General features: G+C 33.2%; 1 protein-coding gene across 1 annotated transcript in view; it reads right to left on the reverse strand.

Annotated features, from left to right (window-relative positions):
• Window positions 1–24,426, reverse strand: part of LOC113402215 (adipokinetic hormone/corazonin-related peptide receptor variant I-like) — a 155,259-nt gene that overhangs the window by 33,386 nt on the left and 97,447 nt on the right. The window contains exons 3-4 of the mRNA XM_026642404.2: window positions 16,759–16,864; window positions 10,543–10,747 (exon numbers count right to left, since the gene is read on the reverse strand). Coding sequence (XP_026498189.1) covers window positions 10,543–10,747; window positions 16,759–16,864 — 311 coding nt within the window. The remainder of the gene's footprint in view (window positions 1–10,542; window positions 10,748–16,758; window positions 16,865–24,426) is intronic.

Below are 24,426 nucleotides of genomic sequence, written 5' to 3' on the forward strand. Positions count from 1 at the left end.
TATCGGCAGCTTTTTTTTAAATGACACTGTAAAAGTAACTTTAGTATACCAGCCGCGCCGTATCTAGATCAGTTATTATTCTATTTTTTTTTTGACCGATAATGCCGCAGAACTTTCTCTAATCGCCACCTTACTAATATGAGGTTCTTTTTGTAGTGAATTTAATACATTTTGTTTGAATAACAACACTTTTCAAATGAATATATGTTGTCTAATTGAATACATAAAACAAAAAACAAGTAGAGAAGAAACAATAATAATTAATTCGACATTAATTTGACGATTTTTTTTGGGAAAAGTGGACGTGTAAATTGAAGAAACTTTGCTCTTGGACTTTCCAAGTAGTATAAATAACTCTTAACAGTCAATACGAAAACAGCTGTAGAAACTAAGACCTTAAAGTCTTGTTCCTGTAATTACACTGGCTCAATAAACCTGGAAGACAACAATACAAGGTATTGAAAATCAATGAAAAGCAAATCTAATATAAATTGTATATATTTAAATAAAGTGTCCAAAATGTATTTATGTATTATATAAAGACTAAAATTTTATTCAAAATAATAACACTTTAATTTGCTTAAAGATTGTCTCGTAGATCACGTTTTCAGACATTTTTAATACAGCACAATATATTTTTTAATCCTATTTTTATCAAACTAATATTTGTACAAACAAAATATTTTAAAATCTTAACTATAATAATAAAATAACTTATAAATAAGAAAGTTATCTTGACTTCAAAAATACTCGTATGGCTAGATTATATTTTGAATAGTCGTTTATTGTTGTGTGTCGTGGAATAGTTTTTAAATTTATTCAATCATTCCTAAGATTTTACATTTTATTTTTACTTTACCTTCCATATTTGAAAATTATTGCTCAATTTATTTTTACAATGAAATTCAAGTTATGAGTTTGAACAATGATGTCTACCTTTTTGGATTAAAATTAAATCAACTTATATCTTGAAATATTTAATTGAACAATTTTAAGTCTGTTTAAATTTGTTATAATTCTCAGTGGACTTCAACACCATTTTACAAACCAAAAACTTTAATAATATGATAATAGTTAAAGATATACGACCTTCAAATTTAAACACTTTTTCTTTATATGAACATTTCTCCACAAATATTGGTGATTAGTTTATGTATCATTTATATTATTTTTTCTTCTCTCTTATTCAATTATTTGAGTTTATTTTCGATAAAAACATTACAGAGCATACTATTTATTTATTCATTATTTTATAACATCGATTGGCGGACGAGGAGTGATAGACACTTCCCATAAAAAAAAAATCATTTCATCTTTCATCGCCAATGCGCCAACAACCTTGGGAACTAAGATGTCAAGTCCTTTGTGGCTAGACGGGCTTACATAAAGCCCTACCATGAAGTAAAGGTACCACTCAATCATCAGAGATTCTAACGCTAAGCTATACTTAGTATTGTAGTGTCGGTTTGAAGGGAGAGTGAGCGAGCAAGCAACAGCACAAGGGACATACAATCTTAGCTAATAAACCCGATCCAGACGGGCGTGCAAGCCCTACAACCAACTAACAATTACATATTTTTTATATACAGTAAGCGTCAAAATTGACCTGATATTAGTAATAATATGTATATAAATATATAAATAATTGTACAATGTACAATTTAATTTTCTGTAATTTTTTTATAATCGACCCAGAAATTTTGTCTGAGAATCTTTTTTTAAATGGTGTTTTTGGTATGACATTGTATGACATTCTAACGCTGGTCCACGTTCGGTATCTAATATGTATTGCCAGGAATTCATTAAAATCTTATCATTTATATTCATAGGAAAAAATACTCCGACACAGCGTGTGAAATCGAAGTATGTTTTACAATACTGGTGCAAATTGAAACTAATCAGAATACCAAATTGACAATTAACAGTATCAATACACCACTCGTCTCCCAGGACTACTGATGAAACATACTTGAATTGGAGTAAGCAAACATTTATAAATGCAATGTCCAATAATTACCAAGAATCACTGATGCAGTAGTGACTACGTATTGAATTATCTAATGTTATTTATTGTATCAAACCATACGCATTACTGTTATACTGCTGTGATAACTATGTTCTTATAATTATAATTAAACGAACGCGTATTGTCTAGCTTTATGGAACGAAGTTCTTTAATGCGACTTACAGTAGATTAAACTGTAAGAACTTGACTTTACGTGACTCGGTGGTAGGGCTTTGTGTAAACCCGTCTGGGTAGATACCACCCGCTCATCAGATATTCTACCGCCAAGCAGCAGTACTCAGTTGTTGTGTTCCGGTTTGAAGGGTGAGTGAGCCAGTGTAACAACAGGCACAACGGACGTAACATCTTAGTTCCCAAAGTTGGTGGCATTGGTGATGTAAGGAATGGTTAATATTTCTTACAACGCCATTGTCTATGGGCGGTGGTGACCAATTACCATCAGGTGGCCCATTTGCTCGTCCGCCTACTGATATCATAAAAAAAAGAAATCGTCCCTTCATGCTCCCTCCAGCCGACCTATCCTTTTCTTTTTCTATCACTCTGTCTCTTTCTAACAACAACAAAATAAAAACTATTTATTTTGTTAATGGATTAGTTCGCATGGGATTTTTAACAAGAATATCTAATTCTTGTCATTGCATTGTTCTCAAATGTTGTTAATTTATTCCTTTGTATCTGTTATTTAGTAGTCTAGTCTAGTCTGTTATTTAATTTTAATAGACAATATTTAGCGAAAGCAACTTCGTTCCAACTGGGTGTCCCACGATAATTTATTTTCATTTAACAAATAGATATTGTACAGTCACCATTTATGACTTATTAAAATTCGACTTGCTAAGCGTTTATTCACAGCGACGCTTTTGAGATGAAACGTTTTCGAATATAATAATCGGACTTTGCCAAAAGATAATTTTTCATAAGTTGTGAGTTCTCATCAAACTTGTGCTTGTGAATAGCAATACTAAAATATTTGGTTGATTCATTAGGAGGTACTTTTATTAAAGATAAAAAAAATACTAAATTAAAAAGGGAAAAATATGTAGTAAAAAACGATGGGAATATTCGTCTCTAGTTTCGAATTCAATCTTTATTATTTTTGCGGTTGATATATTTGGACATTGAAATAAAAGTGCGAAAATATTTACTAAATATATAGAACCTTGACTTTTTGAATCTACTGGTGGCAGGGCTGTTTGTTTTTCGCCCAGAGTATCGTAATTGTGATAAATCAGGTGTCGCCAGCATCCTTGTTACTATTTCGCTATTTTTCTTGGACTAGAAATAGTTTTCTTGGTTATTTCATCGCTAAAACAATATTGTTTGAATACAGACGTTGGGAGGCTTAAATAGTTATGATTCAGGGTGTGCATTTAAACGCAATTATCTTTTGTAAAATACACCTTGGTGGTAGGGCTTTGTGCAAGCCCGTCTGGGGTATGTACCACTCACTCATCAGATATTCTACCGCCAAACAACAGTACTCAGTATTGTTGTGTTCCGGTTTGAAGGATGAGTGAGCCAGTGTAACTACAGGCACAAGGGACATATCATCTTACTTCCCAAGGTTAGTGGCGTTTTGGCGATGTAAGGAATGATTAATATTTCTTACAGCGCCATTGTCTATGGGCGGTGGTGACCAATTACCATCAGGTGGCCCATATGCTCGTCCGCCAAATAATGTCATAAAAAAACACCGAGTTTCATGTAATGAGTTAAACAGTTGAGAATGAAGCTGAATCGATTCATCTTTTTCATCAATTGATGCCCCTTATGATGTACGACCGATTCGTATACCGTGATGGCATGACGTTGCATCTCCCTGCTGATATTCCAAGTGTGAATACGATAGATTTGATATATATTATAGTAATATTAAAAATATATAATTATTGACGACCTCCGTGGTCGAGTAGTGTGTACACCGGTTTAAATGAGTACGCCACTCCGAAGGCCCGGGTTCGATTCCCCGCCGAGTCGATGTAGAAAAAGTTCATTAGTTTTCTATATTGTCTTGGGTCTGGGTGTATGTGGTACCGTCGTTACTTCTGATTTTCCATAACACAAGTGCTTTAGCTACTTACATTGGGATCAGAGTAATGTATGTGATGTTGTCCAATATTTAAAAAAAAAAATTATTAACAAAAGTTAGTGTTTTTATTTAATTTATTCATTGTTTCAATAATTATCAATCGAAGTTACACATGGGCCGAGCGTTCCGTGACGGCTGCTCTTGTATTTGATGGCATATCGAGTTAAGCGTTCGGTAGACCGATTATATATATAAGTTACTCTAAGCACATAAAACCCTTTCCCCGAAGTTGGCCGATACGTATTACAGCTGAACAACTGTAGATGCATCAGACATAATTTATTCAATATAAAATATAATATAATCCGTCGTGATAACAACATCTCTAAATGAATCTCTAATATCTTCTTAATAAATAAAAAAAAATGGTTATAATTTAACCCTTTAATAAAAATATGTTATGAAAACCTTTTTCCTTCGCAACGCCGAGACGGGTAGCTAGTAATACATAAAAAAAATTAATAAATAAATATAAATAAATATTGGACAACATCACATACATTACTCAGATCCCAATGTAAGCAGCTAAAGCAATAATGTTATGGAAATTCAGAAGTAACGACGGTACCACAAATACACAGACCCAAGACAACATAGAAAACTAATTAACTTTGTCTACATCGACTCGGCCGGTCATCGAACCCGGGTCCTCGGAGTGGCGCACCCATGAAAACCGGTGTACACACTACTCGACCACGGAGGTCGTCCACATAGTTCTAATGCTTGACGGATGGATTAAGGGCGAGAGGGAACTTTAGATCAATGTTTGGAACTCATTCCATTAGTACCTACTCCTCTGCAAGTTAAAAGATATAGTCAAATAATTCCATTCGATATTCGATATTCGATTGGTGCAGATTTCCGAACGTGTCCTTCTATTCGATATTCGATTCGTGCAGGTTTCCGAACGTGTCCTACTCTGTCGTATGAAATAATATTGCGTTCACGAATCCGAAACCACAATCTTCGGTTGAGATCTAGATACAAATTGTTTTCACTCTCTCTTATTATTTATGAAAACTGAAATCATTTTATATTTATTTGTATATCGCTTCATATATTCGCTGTGACCACGCGGCGTTGAATTCAATTAAACTCTGTTTGTTGATACAATTATAAGAGATCGTTCGATAATAAAATTATGAATCCATTGTGATTCTTGAATACGAAATGCTCGATTTTTAATCTCTTCCAGCTCGTCTTTCACGAGTTGTTGTGAAGTAAGGCGATACCTTTTGCGAAATTCGACACACCGTTAGACGAAAAATTTCGAATCGTATCCAAGTTTTACAATGCAACTAAATACCTCTTCGAAAATAAGTTCGAACACGAACAGGAATTATTTGTAACTAGTCGCTAAGTGGGGATTAGTTCATCGCGCAATCTGAATAATATTTTAGTTGCAAATGCAGAAGCACATATTATATAATTTTAAGAAAAGTTTAACACAGTCGTGTTATGATAGAGTAAGAAAATATCACATGAGATCGATACGTATTATAAAATAAAGTTCTCCCGTTGTACGCAATAACTCAAAAACAATAAAACCGATTTTTATACGGTTTTCAGTTACAAAAAAGAAGTTACTTTCGCATTTATGATATTAATATAGTTTGGTCTACAGTATATCTGTTAATTTACTTCAATTATATTCTTCAATAAGAAGACAATCTCAAGTTACTGACCGTACATAAACACAGTTGATATTTGGCCCGTACCGTACCGTACCGCTGAGTAAAGTATAAGTAGACAATGCTGTGATCGACAGTACGATCTTTTCTACGGCTCTGACGATTAAACTATTGCAATAACCCAAAGCAACACATCAAATATACAACCAGCTTAACTCCATAATATAACTAATTAAAAACACTCCGGTTTAAGCGAGATATACCTACTTACTTAAGTAAATATGTCAGAAGGTTTACAACAGTAATGAAAAACAGCTTTTAAAACTTTTTAAAGGGATTCTTTTTTCAATTACAATTATTTATATGTTGGACATCAAGAGTTCATTGATGTTTTAACACAAAAATGTAGGTTCTAGTTATTTTTAATGTTTTAAAGACTGGTCACTGTATTCAGAAGGAATTAAATAGTTTAATTGTAGTACAATTATGTAATCGACATTTACAGTTTTTATTTATTTAATACAATACTAATATCATTATTACTAGGTTTTATTTAGGCGTATTCTTATATCCGTTATTCGCAATCTCATGAACCGTAAGTAACAGAAACATTTGTCACGATATGATCTACAATGTAAAGGTTTTCTCATAATGTATTTCTTCACTGCCGAATTCGAATATTACACGATAATATTAATATTACAAGATAAACACGTATTTTACTTCGCAAAACTCCATCAATATCATTTTGACAGTTATATATTTGATATTTCTTGTTATTACGAAGTTGGTTCTTTGGATTATTTAAGTAACGCCTGAATATGAATGAGTAAATATTAATTCTATTTGTATGAACGATAACATTCACGATATTCAAACCCAGGCAAGCGCCGTTGATTTTTCATGTAAACACATGAAAATTCGCGTTTATAATTCATCTCGTGCTTGACGGTGAAGGAAAACATCGTGAGGAAACCTGCATGTGTCTAATTTCATCGAAATTCTGCCACATGTGTATCCAGCAATCCGCATTGGAGCAGCGTGGTGGAATATGCTCCTGGTGGAAAATTTCCTAAACAGTTTGTCTCCCATCAATTCAGGATAGGCATCTTAAAAGCTCACCTACATGCGAATTTCTTTTCTAACAAATACATTATTTATAATCCATCAGAGGCGACTGAGCAATGATTTTTTTATAAAAATGTATTTCTTATCAAATTTATTCGTCAATATTTTAAGTCCAGAAGAGTCAAAATGTTTTCCAAACTTCAATATTATATGTTATTTAAAACATCTCGACGACCTACGAAGACGTTTACACTCTCCAAAAACAACAAACTCCGTTTGAAACATTCCGAAGCTATTATGAAGTGTCGAAAGGACTTTAATATTTTACGAGATAATGGAACTTTTTTATATTAGATATTTTGATTTAAGCTAAAAGGTATAAAGTAATAAAAACTGTAAATAATTAGGTTAATCTATCTATAATCTCTTTGAGTTACCACCCACCTAGCATTTATGCTACAACCAAAAATCTGTGCTTTTTTTCGAAATCAACGGTTTCGATTCAAAGCGATTGACATTACATCAGGCCCGTGACTCCTTTCGCCAGTTGATACGGCGTACCACACCCTGACTGAGTGTGCTGCGTGGAGGCCCCAGAGGCATTCCCTGACGGCGAGTTTGGGCGGAGACCTCTCGCTGCCGAGCGTCATCAACGCTATGCTCGGTAGCGGTCGGCAATGCGCTCCTTTTGCGAAAACGTGATGTCGCAGAAGGAGGCAGCGGAACAGGAGCGGTAGGTAGACGCTGCTGCAGACCCGATCCGCCGAAGAAGGCCGTGTAGGAGGAAACAACGCTACGCGCAAATTCTCCCACCCCCCCAAAAAAAAAAACAAAAAGGCCCGTAACTCCTTTCAGTATTTTTGGGCTAATTCTCATAGTTTCGGATTTACCAACCACACCCAATTGAAAAATCCATATAGTTTTTAAAATTAATCACTATAATAGTTTTCAAAAGCCATAAAAACATAATGAGTTAACTACTGAGTTTCTTGCCGCTCTTCGGTTGGATCTGCTTTCCGAACCGGTGATAATTCTTCTTTTAATAAAATTCTGTAAAATAACTTTTCAAAAGCTTTGCTTGTAAGCCTACTTGAATAAAGAATATTTTTATTTTTATTTTGAATGATTAAGTATTCACTTTACCTGCTTCAACGCAGCTAAATTTATACCTAACATTTTTAAAATTAGAGATTTTAATGTAACCTTTGCTACAACATTTCCAGGACATTGTAAACAAAATATAAGTTGCGAAACAGAGGATCTGAGGTGAGCGGCACCGGCCGGGCGTCGTTTGAACTTGACTTATATATTTGCGGTCTACTTTCGCGGTCCTCGGCATTCCGTAAGTAGTAAGTACGATGTGACGTGTGTACATGCGTAATATTACTGGTTGATTGAGTATGAAGCGATTTTGGATGCAGTCATAGCAAAGACAACCTTTAACTCAATTATAACTTACAATGTTACTTGGACAATGTGCTAGTTAAATTATTTGTTTTTCTGTACGGCACTTAATCTTATAGATCGACATATTGTAGTGCACAAATGTTTGCGCAAACACAGGTACACTCTCTAGTTCCTCATTCTCATAATTCAATGGGATGACAAATTCTACACGACCGGAACTATTTCAGGCGCAAGATCAGCGGCTTTACGTGCTAACCGAGGCACGGGAGTGTACACAACTTTCAGACTCCAGACTGTTACTGAGAATTTTTCGATAAAAAAAACAATAACGCTCGTCTTTGTTCTTGAACCCAAGGTTTCAGGATCTACGGGTTCATATCAAGCTACTAGACCAACGAGACAGTCAATCTATATCTATACAAGTATTATAAATGCAAACGTAACCAGGTCTACCGTCTAAACTATGAACCCATTTTGATGAAATTTGTTACGAAGCAAACTAGAACCCAAAGGACGAACCAAGGCGCCTTTTTATTTCACCCTTCATTGAAGTAAAATTGGAGATGAAGGATATATAGTCTATTGTCTTAGTTCTGTGAGGTCATAAGTGTTTTACAAATAGCCCTGTATACATTTATTATATGTAAGTGGATTGGCATAATGAGATTGATGGTAAGTGTTCACCACCACTTCCCAAATCGCAAATACGTCACTAAATTTAGTTTAAGCCAGAACACAACAATAGTTAGTACTGCTGTTTGGAGTAAAACTTATTATTACTATAATTAACCGATTTTTAAAGTGACCCAAGTTTTCATTATTCCATTCGAGTAAGCAGCAAATTTGCGTTAGAAGTATACCTGTATAAGCAAAATACGCTATTTGCCTGGACTTCCAAGTTGGGGTTAATTGGCTAGAGAAAATTGCAACTTAAGCTCGCTGCTACGGCCATTTTGTCATAAAATCCTACCTTTCTCTCTGAGATTGCTTATTTTACTTCAGATATTTGCCGTTAGGATTAGGATGTTCTGTCTTATTCTATTAAAAGTACGTAATTAGAGATAAATTAATAAACGGCTATCGATAGAGATGTTATTTTGTTTGGTATTTTATTTATTATTACAGCACCACCTAAATCATATCCTAGGAGTTATCACCTTCACCGTTCGTTGCCTGGAAGAGATCGCTATGTAGCGATAAGGTCGCCAAAATTGTTGCAAATTTTATTTAGGCTGTATCCATGATTTGTATTTTTTTTCTTTTCATTAAAAATATATGTCCAGGCTGGTTCGTTTTTTGCCTAAAGGATCGGAATTACGATTCAACGGTGAAATGGTGCTTGCTTGCCACCATTCCACGCGGTCAAGATTTATACAGTAACTATGTTTAATTCATATTTTATATATGTAAGGACTTAAGGTTAATAATTCTTATTTAAATAAAACCCTTTAAATAACGAAGTATAAAAATATATTTATTATATACAGTATTTGCCAAAATATGCTTTATAAATATGTTATAAAAATGATGTTAGCCGGAATAACGTCAGCTGTGCTGGACGATTATAAAGCGCCCCCACAGATGCACTTACATAATTCGACGGAATGGCCAGACACGATTTAAAATAATTCTAGCGTAAGCCCGACGGTTTAAGTGCTATCCGAGTTGACAGATTCCATCTACGTTCATTTTTAATGGGATTTTATGACGAGAATTTCACTGTAGGAACCTTATTATTAAATTTTCGACATAAAAAATCAATAGCTTTTTATTGGCCCAATCCGCGCTTTGAAACATGGATCTCGGAATCAGTCCATTTATTATAAACCTACCAGAACATCTAGACACAAGTTATACCAATAATAATCGTACTACTAAACAATAAAAAGGAGTGCATTCACGAGAATTGATGAGTAAATCTTACGCTGACGTCATTTGACGCTTACAGTCTTACGGTTACTCGTGTAACGTTCGAAGTTTCATTTAGCCCCGACCATAAGCATAGCCTTAATATGTTTACACATCAACAATTTACAACTGTATGTGTTTATTATAGTTTTTTTATAAAATCGTATCTACGAGTATATATACATTTTATGTTAAATAAATAAATAATAGTAACAATAATTCACTAACTGCACGTGGCGAGGGCACATACGCAATGTAGTTTTTGTAAGGCTTTTGTCTATTGATGAATACTTAAATATTAGTTAGTTAGTTTGATTTTATATTAAGAAATATATAACAATAGTTTACCTACAAATATTCGGATAATTATTGTACCTCGTTATGTATGTATAATTTAGCTTATTATTACTTACCATTTAGTTCGTTACTGCTTCTTCGTATCTCGCAAAATATGCACACATAGCAGACGGTGATGATCAGAAGTGGTAGGAAGTACATTGCGCAGAGGCAGAACACGTTGTACGCGACTTCGAGACGTGCGTTCGCGAATGCGTCGAACGAAACGCACTGTTCAAATCCTACAATGTAGGGATGGTGCATCACACGGAATACTGCGCTCTGTGAACAGAAAGTTTTAATTTAGTCACATAATAACCGTTCCATTTGGGTATTGATATACCCACTTCTCATACTAGTAAAATATGAATATTATTTCAACTTGCAAATTATATTATAAATAACACATTAATGTGAACTGTGAAGTTTATATGTTCTTTGTTTAACGATTTTCACATATTTAGGTTAGTAGAGTAGTTTTGAATAAGTTTTCAATTACATTTTGATTTGAAAATAAAATACGTCGTACATTGCGTCTTTATGTTATCAGTTCTCAGTATTTTATAAACGTGTCGGCGTTTAGTATACGAGTATATCGTATACCAGTATATCGAATTCAAATTACAAACTGACTGAATATAAAAAGGTTTTCTGATGATTCACATTTTTAAAAATAAATCTGCAGCCTAACTCAAGCTCCACGTTCTGTTTATATTAAGAGATCCGTTGAAATACTTATACTGTGAGTATAATTTCACAACACAATTATTTATAATGCTTCATTCGGCGTATAAGCTATTATTCTATCAGAAAAAAAAAACTTATTTAAAAAATGCTTAAATCGATATTTTCTTTGTTTATAATTTATTTATGACTGTATGTAAATCTATACATCTGCCTGTAGTTTCAAAAAAACTACTATTTTCATATTAGACATTAAACATTAAAAGCCTGTAAATTTCCCACTGCTGGGCTAAGGCCTCCTCTCGCTTTGAGGAGAAGGTTTGGAGCATATTCCGCCACTCTGCTTCAATGCGGTGTAGTTAATATCGCTATACGCAATTGATTTCAAACATCACATTTGAACCGTCATGCTACAAACCATATCAAGTGAAGCTACCACCGTACTATAGTTTTTAATTATGGCAGGCATCGACAGCTCTATTACAAAGACGCAACGTAACGTAACGTAATAGACGTATTCGTAATTAAGGCAATTAATTAATAATAATTTAGTGATGTAATTATGTACCAATGAATTAACTAATTGAAATCACAAGTGCACTTTAAATATGCAATAAAAGTAATTAAAACTATTTGCAAAAATTGATATCAGCGTCGGGGTACGGCAATAACGAACCAACTTGATGATAAATCTGGCCCTGAATCTGTAACATGTATGCAATTTCAGGTTGTTGGATAAGAATTTTTAAAACTATCGAATACTTTATGATGAAGATTGATATAAATCCAGTTGAAGTATTATTAAGTAAGCTAATATTCCCGCCACCATTCCACACGTTTACAATTTGTGCATTGAACATTTTTAACTTTTATTTGTACATAACCCGGCTTCGCACGGGTCCGAATACCGACACTAAATATACTACAGAATGTCTTACAACGATCACAGTTTTTCAGTCATAAGACAATACAAACCGCTGTGTCTCTGCGTTTTATATCTGTAATATCTTCGAAAATATTCATTTAAATTACATGCTGTAAAGGGTCATATTGATCTATATTAAATGCACAATGTATTTAGGAATACTTAATTTGATAAAGATTAATGTTGTATTGCTTAAAATTGCTTCGAAGACACGTCATTAAACCAAAAATTGTTATTGTGGGCTATCGCTAAGTGATAGACATATACCACCACGGACTTTTTTGAAGGTCTTTTTAAGGGCATAGGGACAGATAGCGGTAAGCGACTTTGTTTTATACTATGTAATGATTAAGGCATTCATGTAAATAATTCCTTTGTATATATTTTCATGTCAGAAGTTTAGTTTATTTATTAAATTATGTATAAGCATATACATTGAATTTATCAGTCCACCTGTGTGAGTGTGTGTGTGTGTGGGTACACACATACACTCAAACACACACACTATAAACAAACGAACAGTATAATGTTGTTTGAAAAAAAAACTAAAGCTAATTTTAAACGAGATAATATTAGATGTTTTCCTATGTTCGTTATACTTCAAACGGGATTAAAGTTCGTGCATTCAAATATTATGCATAAATATACAGGAGGGATTCGCGGAGAAAAATGTGCACATAATATATTAATAACCTTGCTTTAATATGAAACACTCATAAAATAAATACAAGACGAACCCTTTGATAGATTTGTTTATTTTGAAACAACTGTATAAGGTAATGTCAGATCTTTGTTTGTTATTGGCAAAGGTATCTACTTCCAAAGGAAAAGTTTTCGAGTATATTCTACCACGCTGATTGGTGGAATAAATACGTGGCAAATTCTCATTCAACGCTTGCAGGCTTCCTCACGATGTTTTCCTGCACAGTCGAGCATGTGATGACTTACAAATTAAGTGGTGTTTGCTCAAGGCTTCAACTAAGAACCATCTTTTAAGATTGACGTCTAGTAACCACTGGCACATCATGGCTCCAAATAAAAATATTAATAACTTTAAAATAATAATTGCTATTGGTTAAATTTTATTTGGCTTAGTTTGGTTGTTTTCTATGTCTACGTATTACTTTGAATTCAGCAAAAAAAAAAAAAACTTTTTTTCAATTATCTCGAAGAAATATTTATACGAACAATCGCATAACTATTGATATTTAAATATTCATAATAAATTATTATTAAACATACGAAATACTATCGGCTAAATTACAGTGTCACTTACCGGGTTCAATCTAAACCACAAAAAAGCATCAAAATTGCTTCAACTGGTAAGGGAGAAGTACAGTGACACACATACACAATAAATTATAATAGTACTAAAGTCTAAAGTCCAAGGGCTGCTAGGCGTTGCTCGTGTTTGCGAGCTTTATAATTAGATGGCTTTATAACTCAACTAAACTCATCACTCATCGCCCTTTATTGTCTAATATTATTAATAATAATACAACTATAATGCTCAATCACAAGAAAGAAGATGAAGACGAGCCGAGATTGCCTAGTGGTTAGAACACGTACGTATCTTAACAGATGATTGCGGGTTCAAACTCAAGCAAGCACCACTGACTTTTCACGTGCTTAATTTGTGTTTATAATTCATCTCGTGCTCGGCGGTGAAGGAAAACTACGCGAAGAAACCTGCATCTGTCTAATTTCAAAAATATTCAGCCACATGTGAATTCACCAACTCGCTTTGGAGCAGCGTGGTGGAATATGCTCCTTCTTCTTCCTTCTCCTAAAACGGAGAGGAGGCCTTAGCCCAGCAGTGGGAAATTTACAGGCTGTTACTGTTACTGTTTGTTGCTCAATCACAACAGTAATAAAAGTATAGTAATATAGTTCACTTACAGATGAAAGTAAAGAAATTTTATTTTAATCATATCATGACAAACATAGTATGTACAAAGAAGCAGAACTCTGATTTTAGCAAAAGTAATAAATGTTTTAACCTGGAACCTGTAAACTGGCCGCGGCGGTCAAGCGGCGGTAAGCCAGTAATTACATACTAATATTTTTTTCTATAATATTTTTTATATTAATTGATTTCACCACAACATAACATAACATCACGTCTGTGCTGTTTGTGGGGATAAAAGATATGTACAATGCATCCTTATTTGTAGTCATTTCCTAGTGATGTGAGTGGTTTTTTTTTCTCAAAAAAATATTTTATTCTTTTCTCGTATTACATGTTTCGGTGCGGGACGCGGAAAAAGGTCAAGAATAACATTATTTCATTAAGCATTTGCAACACGGTAATTTTTATTATATAAATATATATATCTTGACAGATTACTTACAAGACTTAAGCTACAATGAAATAGAAAGTTTCAAAATAAAACAACGAGTTTCTTAACTCACACACAAACACACACACTCATACTCATTCACACTCACACAGGCATATTACTGTCAGGTTTGGTCTAACTTATTTGTATTGTTTTAGAAGATTGTACATACAATTAATTTTTTTTGTAATGGAAGAACGGGCCATCCTAACACAAGTACTAGCTCTTACTAGTAACTTACTAGGTTTTAGTTCCTAACCTAATATATAATAAGTATTGTATGTAACACAATACATTTTTTTTAATTATTCTTGTTAACTGCTGTGTGGTAATAGACTAAGAATCCTTGCAATGCCCTTTTATGGAATTACTAATATTCCAATTTATCCGTCCAATTAAGCATAAAGTTTGTGCTATAAATTAGGAAGCCAGTAGCCCAAAATGCAGGATCGAAACTATGACATGTGACTTGCGAAAAACTTATTTATGATTTGAAATACTTTAAAGATTAGCTTTTGATTTGATTTGTGCTCCAACGAATCGTTGTGCCTACAATCCTGAATAATATAGTTACTGACCGTTGGCCCATATCAGAAGTGAGATATGAAACCTAAACGACTTAGACACGTCGAAGCAAAGTTGGAAACGAAAATATCCGTGACATATTTTGTGATGTTTGTTGAACGTTTATTTAGCTTAAAACAACAAATGACGCCGACGTTGAACAGAGGAATAAATATATTGAGGGTTGTTTCGATGGAACAGATTCGTAATTAGTTAAATTAAATTCGAATAATATTACATAGGATTATGTTTAGAAATATCGTAAATTAAATTAGATATCTAGATTATTTTAACCGGATTAAGTTGCAAACGAAATATTTATTTTTCTGATGATTTAGTAAATATTTTTGTGTAGAATTTAATATTATCCACATCTGTTTTGTTCATCTTGTCGCTAGACACAAGGCTGCTGCAAGGCCGCTTATCCAGAAGTATTGGGTTCAAACACCAGTGTTGTAATTTTTTTATTGAGTTTTTAAATCCCAAAATTCTCAGTATTAGTCTCAAAGTTGGTCGTATATATATCGGTTAATACCTTCATTCGGAGAGTACCTAACGAACTTAGCTGTTTAAGCCGTAAAGTCTTTCCGGATTGTGATTCCGGATGTGAACTCTTCGGGATGTTCTAACAAAGTAGGAATACTCACTGTTGCGTCACAATATATTTACAACAATATTATGTATATTCACAGTAGCATTGGTCCCTTTGATAATCATTGTATGTGCACAAGAAGTAAGGATAAGCTCATGACGCCAAGTTTCCGACTCCTTTTTTTATTATTTGAAAAAAATACATTGGTAAAGAAGGCATATTATTCAATACAAGATTATATAGATGATAAAAAAGCGTGGAGTTAATGCTTGTTGATTTCCAGACAGGATGTATAACATACATATATAATTGTATTTCACTAACATGTATTTTTAGATGTTGAAAAAGAGTAACTACTGAATTTCTTGTCGGTTCTTTTCGTTAGAATCTACAATCCGAACCGGTGGTAGCTTTACTTTAAATAGTTTGTTAAATGACGATTCAAAAGTGCTTGTAAAAGCCTACTTGAATAAAGTATATTTTTTTTTTATTTTGATTATGATTGCACACATAATTATGCACGAAAATATGTACCGCGTAGCTGATTGGTCGCCATTGAGATTAGCTGCCGTATTTGAAATCAGTCAGGACGATATAATTATTATTCATAATATAAGAAACAAATATATGTCTGTTATGCAGTGAGAATGTAATTATGTGATATTTAGTTTAAAATAATGTCACGATTTTTTTTGCATGTTATTCTTTTTTTAAATTTATTATTTATTATATGTGTTCATATAAAGACTGTTGCGATCTATTTTTATCTACATATTTATAAGTATTGTAATATAGGTACTTAAGGATTGTAACTAGTTTTACGAACAGATAAAATTATATATAATGGTATCAGTTTTAATTTTAGCAGATAGCAGATGATGTGATTGTTTATTATTAACGGTTCCCTGATAAGGAAGTATTTAGCTCAGAATCTAACGTCCATTTTACGAACCGAGCTCCCAAAGAAAATTCCCTTTGTGCACTCATTGTTTATTCATGAGACCTTCGTGAGCCAAATGATTTCGTGAATTATCTTTGACGTTGGATTCTTCTCGCTTCTGTATAGCCGCGTTTATCTTGCGAGTATTTTGTTCCGAAGGAATTTGACTCGTAGAATGGACTATAGATAAAAAATATATATCTAGGTATATGAGTGAACAAGATAAAATAATTGTCTGAAATAACCAACCTGAGGTAAACTGCATCCTAAAGCGAAGATCCAAGCGGCGTATAACATTTGCTTACTTCTTCTCCTTGCAACAGATAGCTTCAAAGGATACAGAACTGCGAAGAATCTGTAAAAGAGCATTTAATTTGAGTCAATACTACCAATGGGTAGTGTTCCACGGAAGGATCGGTTTAGGGTTTTACTTTGGATAATATACGACTAATGTGGCACCAGTTAAACATTCAAATTCGGCCATAAAAGGAATGCCTTTAGTTGCATTTTTCTTTAAATTGAAATTCTTGTAAGCTTGTAAAGTAAGTGCTAAGTTTCTTTAATCGGTTCTCCTCAGGTCTGAGGTATTTATTTCCAAACCGATAGTTATATAACTAAATATAGTTGAAGCAAATGCCTTTGAAATTTTTTTCGATAAAATACCCACCGAAATAACGTTCCCCTTTAAATCCAATAAATTACTAACAATAATGTTCTCAAATGCAGCGTTGAATTTTCCTTTGTACGAGCTACTGTGTTAGATATTATAATGATATTTAATAATCTTAACTATAAAATAACTATCACCTATAGAGTCTTTCCATGCACTTAATCAATATTATCATTTATAATATCGCTCCGTATAGAGCCTTAAATTTTAACAAGCGTTTGAAAACGGATTAATTTCCTGATTTATTAAAATCTAGTAAGGTAGTACCAATTTTTAAAGGCCCATTTATCTATAATTTAAATACTATTTTTATAGAGAACAATTCGACTTTGCCAGGGGTTATCAACACCTGATACTGGAATGGCACTACTAAGATATATATGATGCTAATATAGATATATAAATACTAAGATAGATATGATAAGATAGCTCTCCGTGAGCAATACTATTAATTAGGGCAATACTATCGATACTATCGCTAACACCTTAACTATAGACTGTATATCGATAGTGGACATTTGATATGCAACACTAGTTTATGCGTCGCTTACCGCATCGCCTTATTTCCTCTTATCTTAATACCTAAGAACTCATATACATTGTGGTTAATATGACACCGGCTCACTCACTCTTCAAACCGTAATAGCAATATAGAGTATTGATGACTGGGTGGAGCCACCCGGCCTCTACAGTCTTACTACGGGCTAATCCAACGCAATATAAGATTTTATAGGGAAAACAATAAGGGCGTATCTATAAAAACAGTTACATAACATCACTAAAGCTTCTAAAAATTGTAATCACAATGAATAAAAAAAAAAAAAAAACGAGAGGTTCTGTGGGACACTCGGTTAGAATGAAGTTGCTTTGGCTGTATATTGTGTATTAAATCACAGACACATGAAATAAATTAACAAAGTTTGAAAATAATTAAATGGTAATTACGAAATTGTTATTAAAAATCCCATGTGAATTAAATCAATACCAAAAAACAAGTTTAAATAATTTTATATAAATCCGTAATAGAAAGTGAAAGAGAAGGAGAGAGAGAGAGGGGAAGGTCGCCCGAAGGGGGCATTGCGCCTTTTCCTTAAGTGACCATTTCTGCCAGTTGACTGCAAGGCGCGTGAAAGAACTTCATTCCAAAACAAAAGCCTCATCGAACTAACTTCGTCAATCACGTGAAAACAACGTAACGCATTGGTATGACACTACATTTTTTTTTTACAATAGCAGCTCTGATGTTTTTATGAAATATTTAATCCTAATTATTTTATAAACCGATTATTTAATTATTTAATATGAATGTGGAAAATCGCTATGTTCAGGATAATCTAAAAGCGAACATCAAAAGCACTTTACAAACAAATTAAAAGTAATAATTATCAAATTTAAATGAATGCTTGATATAATTATGGTTTCAACTTTTATGACAAATTAGATTAATTAAATGATATTTAAACTGTCGAGATGGTCCAGCGGTTTTAACAAGTGAATCGTAAGTTAAAATTTGCGAGTTCAATCCCAAACTAGAACCCGTTGTATTTTTGTGTTTTTTTTTTATGACAAGTTAGTTAAGTGGTCACCAAGGCCCATAGACAATGGCGCTGTATGAAATATTAACTATTCCTAACATCCCCAATGCGCCACCAATCTTGGGAACTAAATTGGTAAGTCCCTTGCACCTGTAGTTACACTGTTTCACACATCCTTTAAACCGGAACACAACAGTGTTGAGTACTGTTGTTTGGCTGTAGAATATCTGATGCACTCATCACCCACCCAGACGGGCTTGCACTAAGCCATCAAGTATGAGTTGTCATTTGTATTAATATGTAATTAATTTCGTGCTTGGCAGTGATGAAAAAAATCGTTACGAAAACTTACTCGTGTCAAATAAATATTAGTCTAAATTAAGCACTATTTGAGATATATAACTTTATTATTAGTCCCAGATAAGAGCAGAAAAGTCTATCCATAATCCTAATGAGATCTTTATTTCATAATTATATTCTATCTATATTTATTAATTGGTTTACTTCAATTCATTCAATCGCTCGCGTATTAGTTATATAGTTAATGCAGCTTACGTTAACACCCGCTGACGTCCGCCCATTTCCCTTTTAAGCTCTAATTATGATTATATAATAATTATAAATTAAGCTCAAACTATTTGACACGGTGTTAATATTGAATTGCTCGTCCGCTTACGGATTTTATAAAAAAATAACATTTAAAAGAGAAAAAACGTGTGGCGTCAGATCGGATCGCTTGTTTGGTTAACGCTGATTGTTTTAAAATATATTATAATAATATCGTTTTTTTAGAGAGTTGTAACTACAAAAACACGGGACATACTCTAATTTCTCAAAGTTAGTAGCATATTGATGTGAATGGCTGGTAATATTTCTTTCAGTGCCAGTGTCTCTACATCATGGATAGTTGGTAAGTGCAACTTACCACTAGGTTTTAGGTCAATGGATTACCATTACCAGTCCAGTCCAGTATCAGTCAGCCTACCTATTTTAAATGTGTACTTAAACATACCAATAATGTTCTATGATTTTATAGAATGCCGTAATTGGTTTTCAACTTACACGTGGTGTCAATATGTGGACTTATTGTTGAGCAAGTTTAACATTAACATTAACAGCCTGTAAATTTCCCACTGCTGGGCTAAGGCCTCCTCTCCCTATGAGGTGAAGATTTGAAGCATATTCCACCACGCTGCTGCAATGCGGGTAAGTGGATGTGGACACATGTGGCAGAATTTCGTTGAAATTAGACACATGCAGGTTTCCTCACGGTGTTTTCCTTCACTGCCGAGCACAAGATGAATTATAAACACAAATTAAATTAGTTGGTTAAGATGCACGCGTTCTAAGCACTCGGGCTTTCTCGTGAGTAAGTTTGATCACCTAATATTCTCGAACAGTGTCAGCTCTTGCGTTATATATTTGTAACGAGGTTTCGTGATAATTAATTTTGGTACTATTAATATATTTAAAATAAATATGTAATTTTGTATGAAATAAGTATTGAATGCTTTTTAATTATGTTATTTGTTCCACGCAGTTCATGTTTTAATGATAAACATAACAAACTGCGTGGACATTAGTCCATTGAAATGTTACAATTTGAGGGTCAAACTGAACATGTTTTAGAGGACGTAATTTTATTTATGGGACATGTAGGGAGGTCATTACAAGCTGAACCCCAAGTTTCTATGGTTGCCGCCATTGTCCCCTGGCCGCCATTTTGGAAAAAGGGGTGAAAACATATTTTTCGCGATATCTTAGAGACTATAAAATATAGAAATTTGTAAAAACTTATTTTGTAGCAAATTGCTTTGTCTGCATGTTTATATGACTTGGCATAAATCCAAAATTTAAAAAGTTATGAGCAAAAAAGTGATGATTCCCTTTTTTGCGTAATAACTTTTTCTATTGATTTTACCAAAAATTTTGAACAATTTTGAAGAGGATCTTTTTACGAAGATTTTCCTTTATAACTTTTTTAAATTTCATTAATTTGTTCGCTCCAAAGTTGTCCGGGTTCGTGACAACTCGGTGGAAACATCATGTTTACCTTACTTTATATGTTTTTTTATTGTAAACATATTTTCGAAAAAAAATTCCATCTCATCAGAATATTATTTTCAGTTTCATCACCACCACACACAGTCATCGGTAGGTAACCTACCCAGACGGATTTGCACAAAGCCCTACCTTCTTTCCTTTAAGGGTTCGAAACTCTAAAAGTGAATGTTTGAGTATTTTTTTCAATAAACGCTGACATTATCGTAAGTTTGACTGATTACCGTGATAGTTGGCACGAATACATATTACGTTTTGAAGATCAAGAAAATTTGTATATTATTTTAAAGTGCATCGATTTTCATGATAATCCGATCAACGTGATATTATATACTATTCTAGTTATCTATCAAATTAGAAAAAAGTTGTAAAGTTGTCTATGTCTAAATGTCATTGACTATGATTAGCTGTATATATATTTGACAGTATACTAGAAGGCTATGGAAGAGTAGGATGTGCCGAATAAATAAGTAATATTAAATATGTACAATATACTATATACTCTTTATTGTACAAGATTTTGACAAAAAAGGCAGTCTTATCTCAAAAAAGCAATCTCTTCCACCCTTTGGATATAGGACTCGGCGTAGTAACGGCGTTTTGAAAGTTAATAGTTATTAGAAATGCGTATACGTACATAAATATATACATTAATAATCTAAAAAATTATAAGATATATACATATATATTCCATGTTTAAATGATAAGGCAGCCTCTTGTGCATCTTTCTTGAATGTGATTTTATCGTGTATGTGTTTATTGATATACAATAAAAAGTATTTTGATTTGATTTGATATGAAAGGACAGAAGGGCCTTCACCAGAACTCATTTTATTTAGATCGGGTAGATGGGCGTAGTAAAATAAACGATCTAGTCCAAGATGTTAATTATAATTTAATAATCACTGTAGTCACAGGAATAGTTCGAATACACAGCACTTTCATACAAAAATCAACTAAGACAGTTTGAACAAAACGGCAATATGGCGGCAATCACAGCGATTCGTCATGAGTGTGGTAAACGGGCGCCCTCTCGTTCGATTGTGTCGTTCCAAATGGCTGCTCGCCTCACCATTCACTATGACGCTTCGCTAGGTTGACAGCTTGTCAACCTGATATAGGACGGAAATGCCGTCAGATATATACCAAATAAATATTTATGGCGTATTTAGCGACAAAATAAAGGTTAGATGCCATTTGAAACATATGTGGGCGGGACTTAGACATACTTAGAAAAAGAGGAAATGTGTTCCATAGTTGAACAGTTTGAACAGAGGATTTTGAATACAAGGAAAAAGTATGAATGGGAGTTTTAATATTGAGATTTTTATGTGAACGAAGTGATCGTTATAGAGAATCACATACTAGTATAATCTATACGTATGTAGTAAATAAAAGTTAAGCGAGACTCATAAACATGTATGATACTAAATAATAAAATGTATATATTTTATGATAAAACATGAGATAAAACTTTACAATCGTATTTTAACAAAGTTAAATTAATGCAAAGTAATTAATATAATATTGTTAGGAAATTGGATTAAAAAGTAGCAACACCAGTGACGTGCCTATAAAACGGAACGTCAAACGAATGTCGGAGAGCATTTGCTCGTCGGTCGTCGGATGGTTAACACGATTCGGTTGTGTCGAATTAATTGTTTTCTATCATTTAATAATTTACTTATGAGTTGCTAATGATTATTTCTCAGAAATAGATTGTTTAACTTATTTAGTTAACATTAAATGATTCGTAGCTGATATTTAATTATTTTTTTTATGAAAAATCACTTCTGTTTCCTAAAAATATCACCAGTTATAGTAATATTGCACTTAATTTCGTCAATTGTTTCAATGAGGCTATGTAACACCGTCGCACAAACATTGGGGATGTCGATAGCGAAAGCTAGCAAATCATAAATTCACTGGACATCTTTAGTGATAATTGAAACGATTTCTTTCACGTAACCAGAAATCCAAATGTACCTCTTGATAAATAACAGCGCGATTTTTAAAACATTTTTTGCCTCGCACAACCACTGTGGCACCAACAGAATAACCCTTTTCCGAACCGGTGGTAGTGTTTAATTTGACTATCAATAAGTAAGTGTGATAATTCTATATTGAATAAAGAAATTTGAGTTTGAGTTTCCCTTGGCTCACTCACCGTTCAAAACACCAAAATACAAAGTATCATTATGAATGAAATGAAATATACTTTATTGTACACCACAAACAAAACGAAACACACAGAAATAAAAGTAAAACAAAATTAGTAAAATAAAAAATAAAAAAAAACGTAAAAACTAAAAAGTGTTGTACAATGGGCCGACTTATGGCTAATTAGCCATCTCTTCCAGACAACCCAATTTTTCAAATTATCATGATATTATAAGCTTAGTTACTCTATAACTTATTTCCATACTGTTTTAAAGTATGTGAATAAAATGTTATCAGTCCTTAAAATACTTTTAACAATTCTTTTCCGAATTATTACGAAGTCAACGTGTCGTCTTTGAAATTCATATTACATAGGACTTGAGTTCTTTGTCGGGTGTTAGATATACGCATAATAAGATCGTTCTCTGTGAATTTATTTCGAACTATTTATAGATATTTATCTAATAAAATTGTAACATTCGACATAATCGTATGTTTCTAGGAAATGGATCGTTATGAATATTTTAAATGTATCCGTTAACTTTGAAAAAAGAATATAAATTTTAATTCGTGTTAAATTTTTATTCTAAAAATGAAAATATTATAATTAAAATTACCTTATTTGGGTTTTCCTAGAAACTACAGCGAATAGTAACCATTTCAGGAAATTGTGCTGTTAGAAGTTCAAGAGAAACAAGTTTTCTAAGTTATTAATAACAAAATCCGAGATGGTCCAGTGGTTAGAAAATGTGAATCTAAGCGACTTGTTTTGAAATGATCTTTTTATGAAATAGATAGGCGGACCGAAAAAAGGTCCATCTGATGTTAAGTAGTCACCACCATCCATAGACATATATATATACACACTATAAGAAATATTAATCATCCCTTACTTTGCCAATGCGCACTCAACCTTGGGAACTAAGATGTTATGTCCTTTTGCCTGTAGTTATACTGGCTCACTCACCCTTAAAACCGGAACACAACAATACCAAGTATAGCTGATTGTTGGCAGAATATCTGATGAGTGGGTGGTATCTACTCAGACGGGACAAAGACTGACTTGCACAAAGCCCTACCAGCCTTTGATACTTGCCTTAGTGAACTGACTGAATGAAAGTGAACCACTGGTTTTTTTTTTAGATTTTTCTCATGTATGGTGGTGAAGGAAAACATCCTGAAGCAAAATATGCATTGTCCGTATAAAAATCTAAATCATGTGTATCCAGAACAGGGATTGGAGCAGCATGAAGGAATAACCAATTCCAACTCAAGCGTTTTCTGCCAAAAAAAGGAAAGAAGGCCTTAACTCAACAGCGGGTATTTATAAGCTTCTACTTTTACAATATGATGACATCTGCTTCAGTAAAAGTAAATACTACTACTATTTTCATTAAATTTTTACATACATACTTACATACTTACATACTTACATACTTACATACTTACATACTTACATACTTACATACATACATACATACATACATACAT

The sequence above is a fragment of the Vanessa tameamea genome, chromosome 14 (genome assembly GCF_037043105.1).
Source record: "Vanessa tameamea isolate UH-Manoa-2023 chromosome 14, ilVanTame1 primary haplotype, whole genome shotgun sequence".
Lineage (NCBI taxonomy): Eukaryota > Metazoa > Arthropoda > Insecta > Lepidoptera > Nymphalidae > Vanessa > Vanessa tameamea.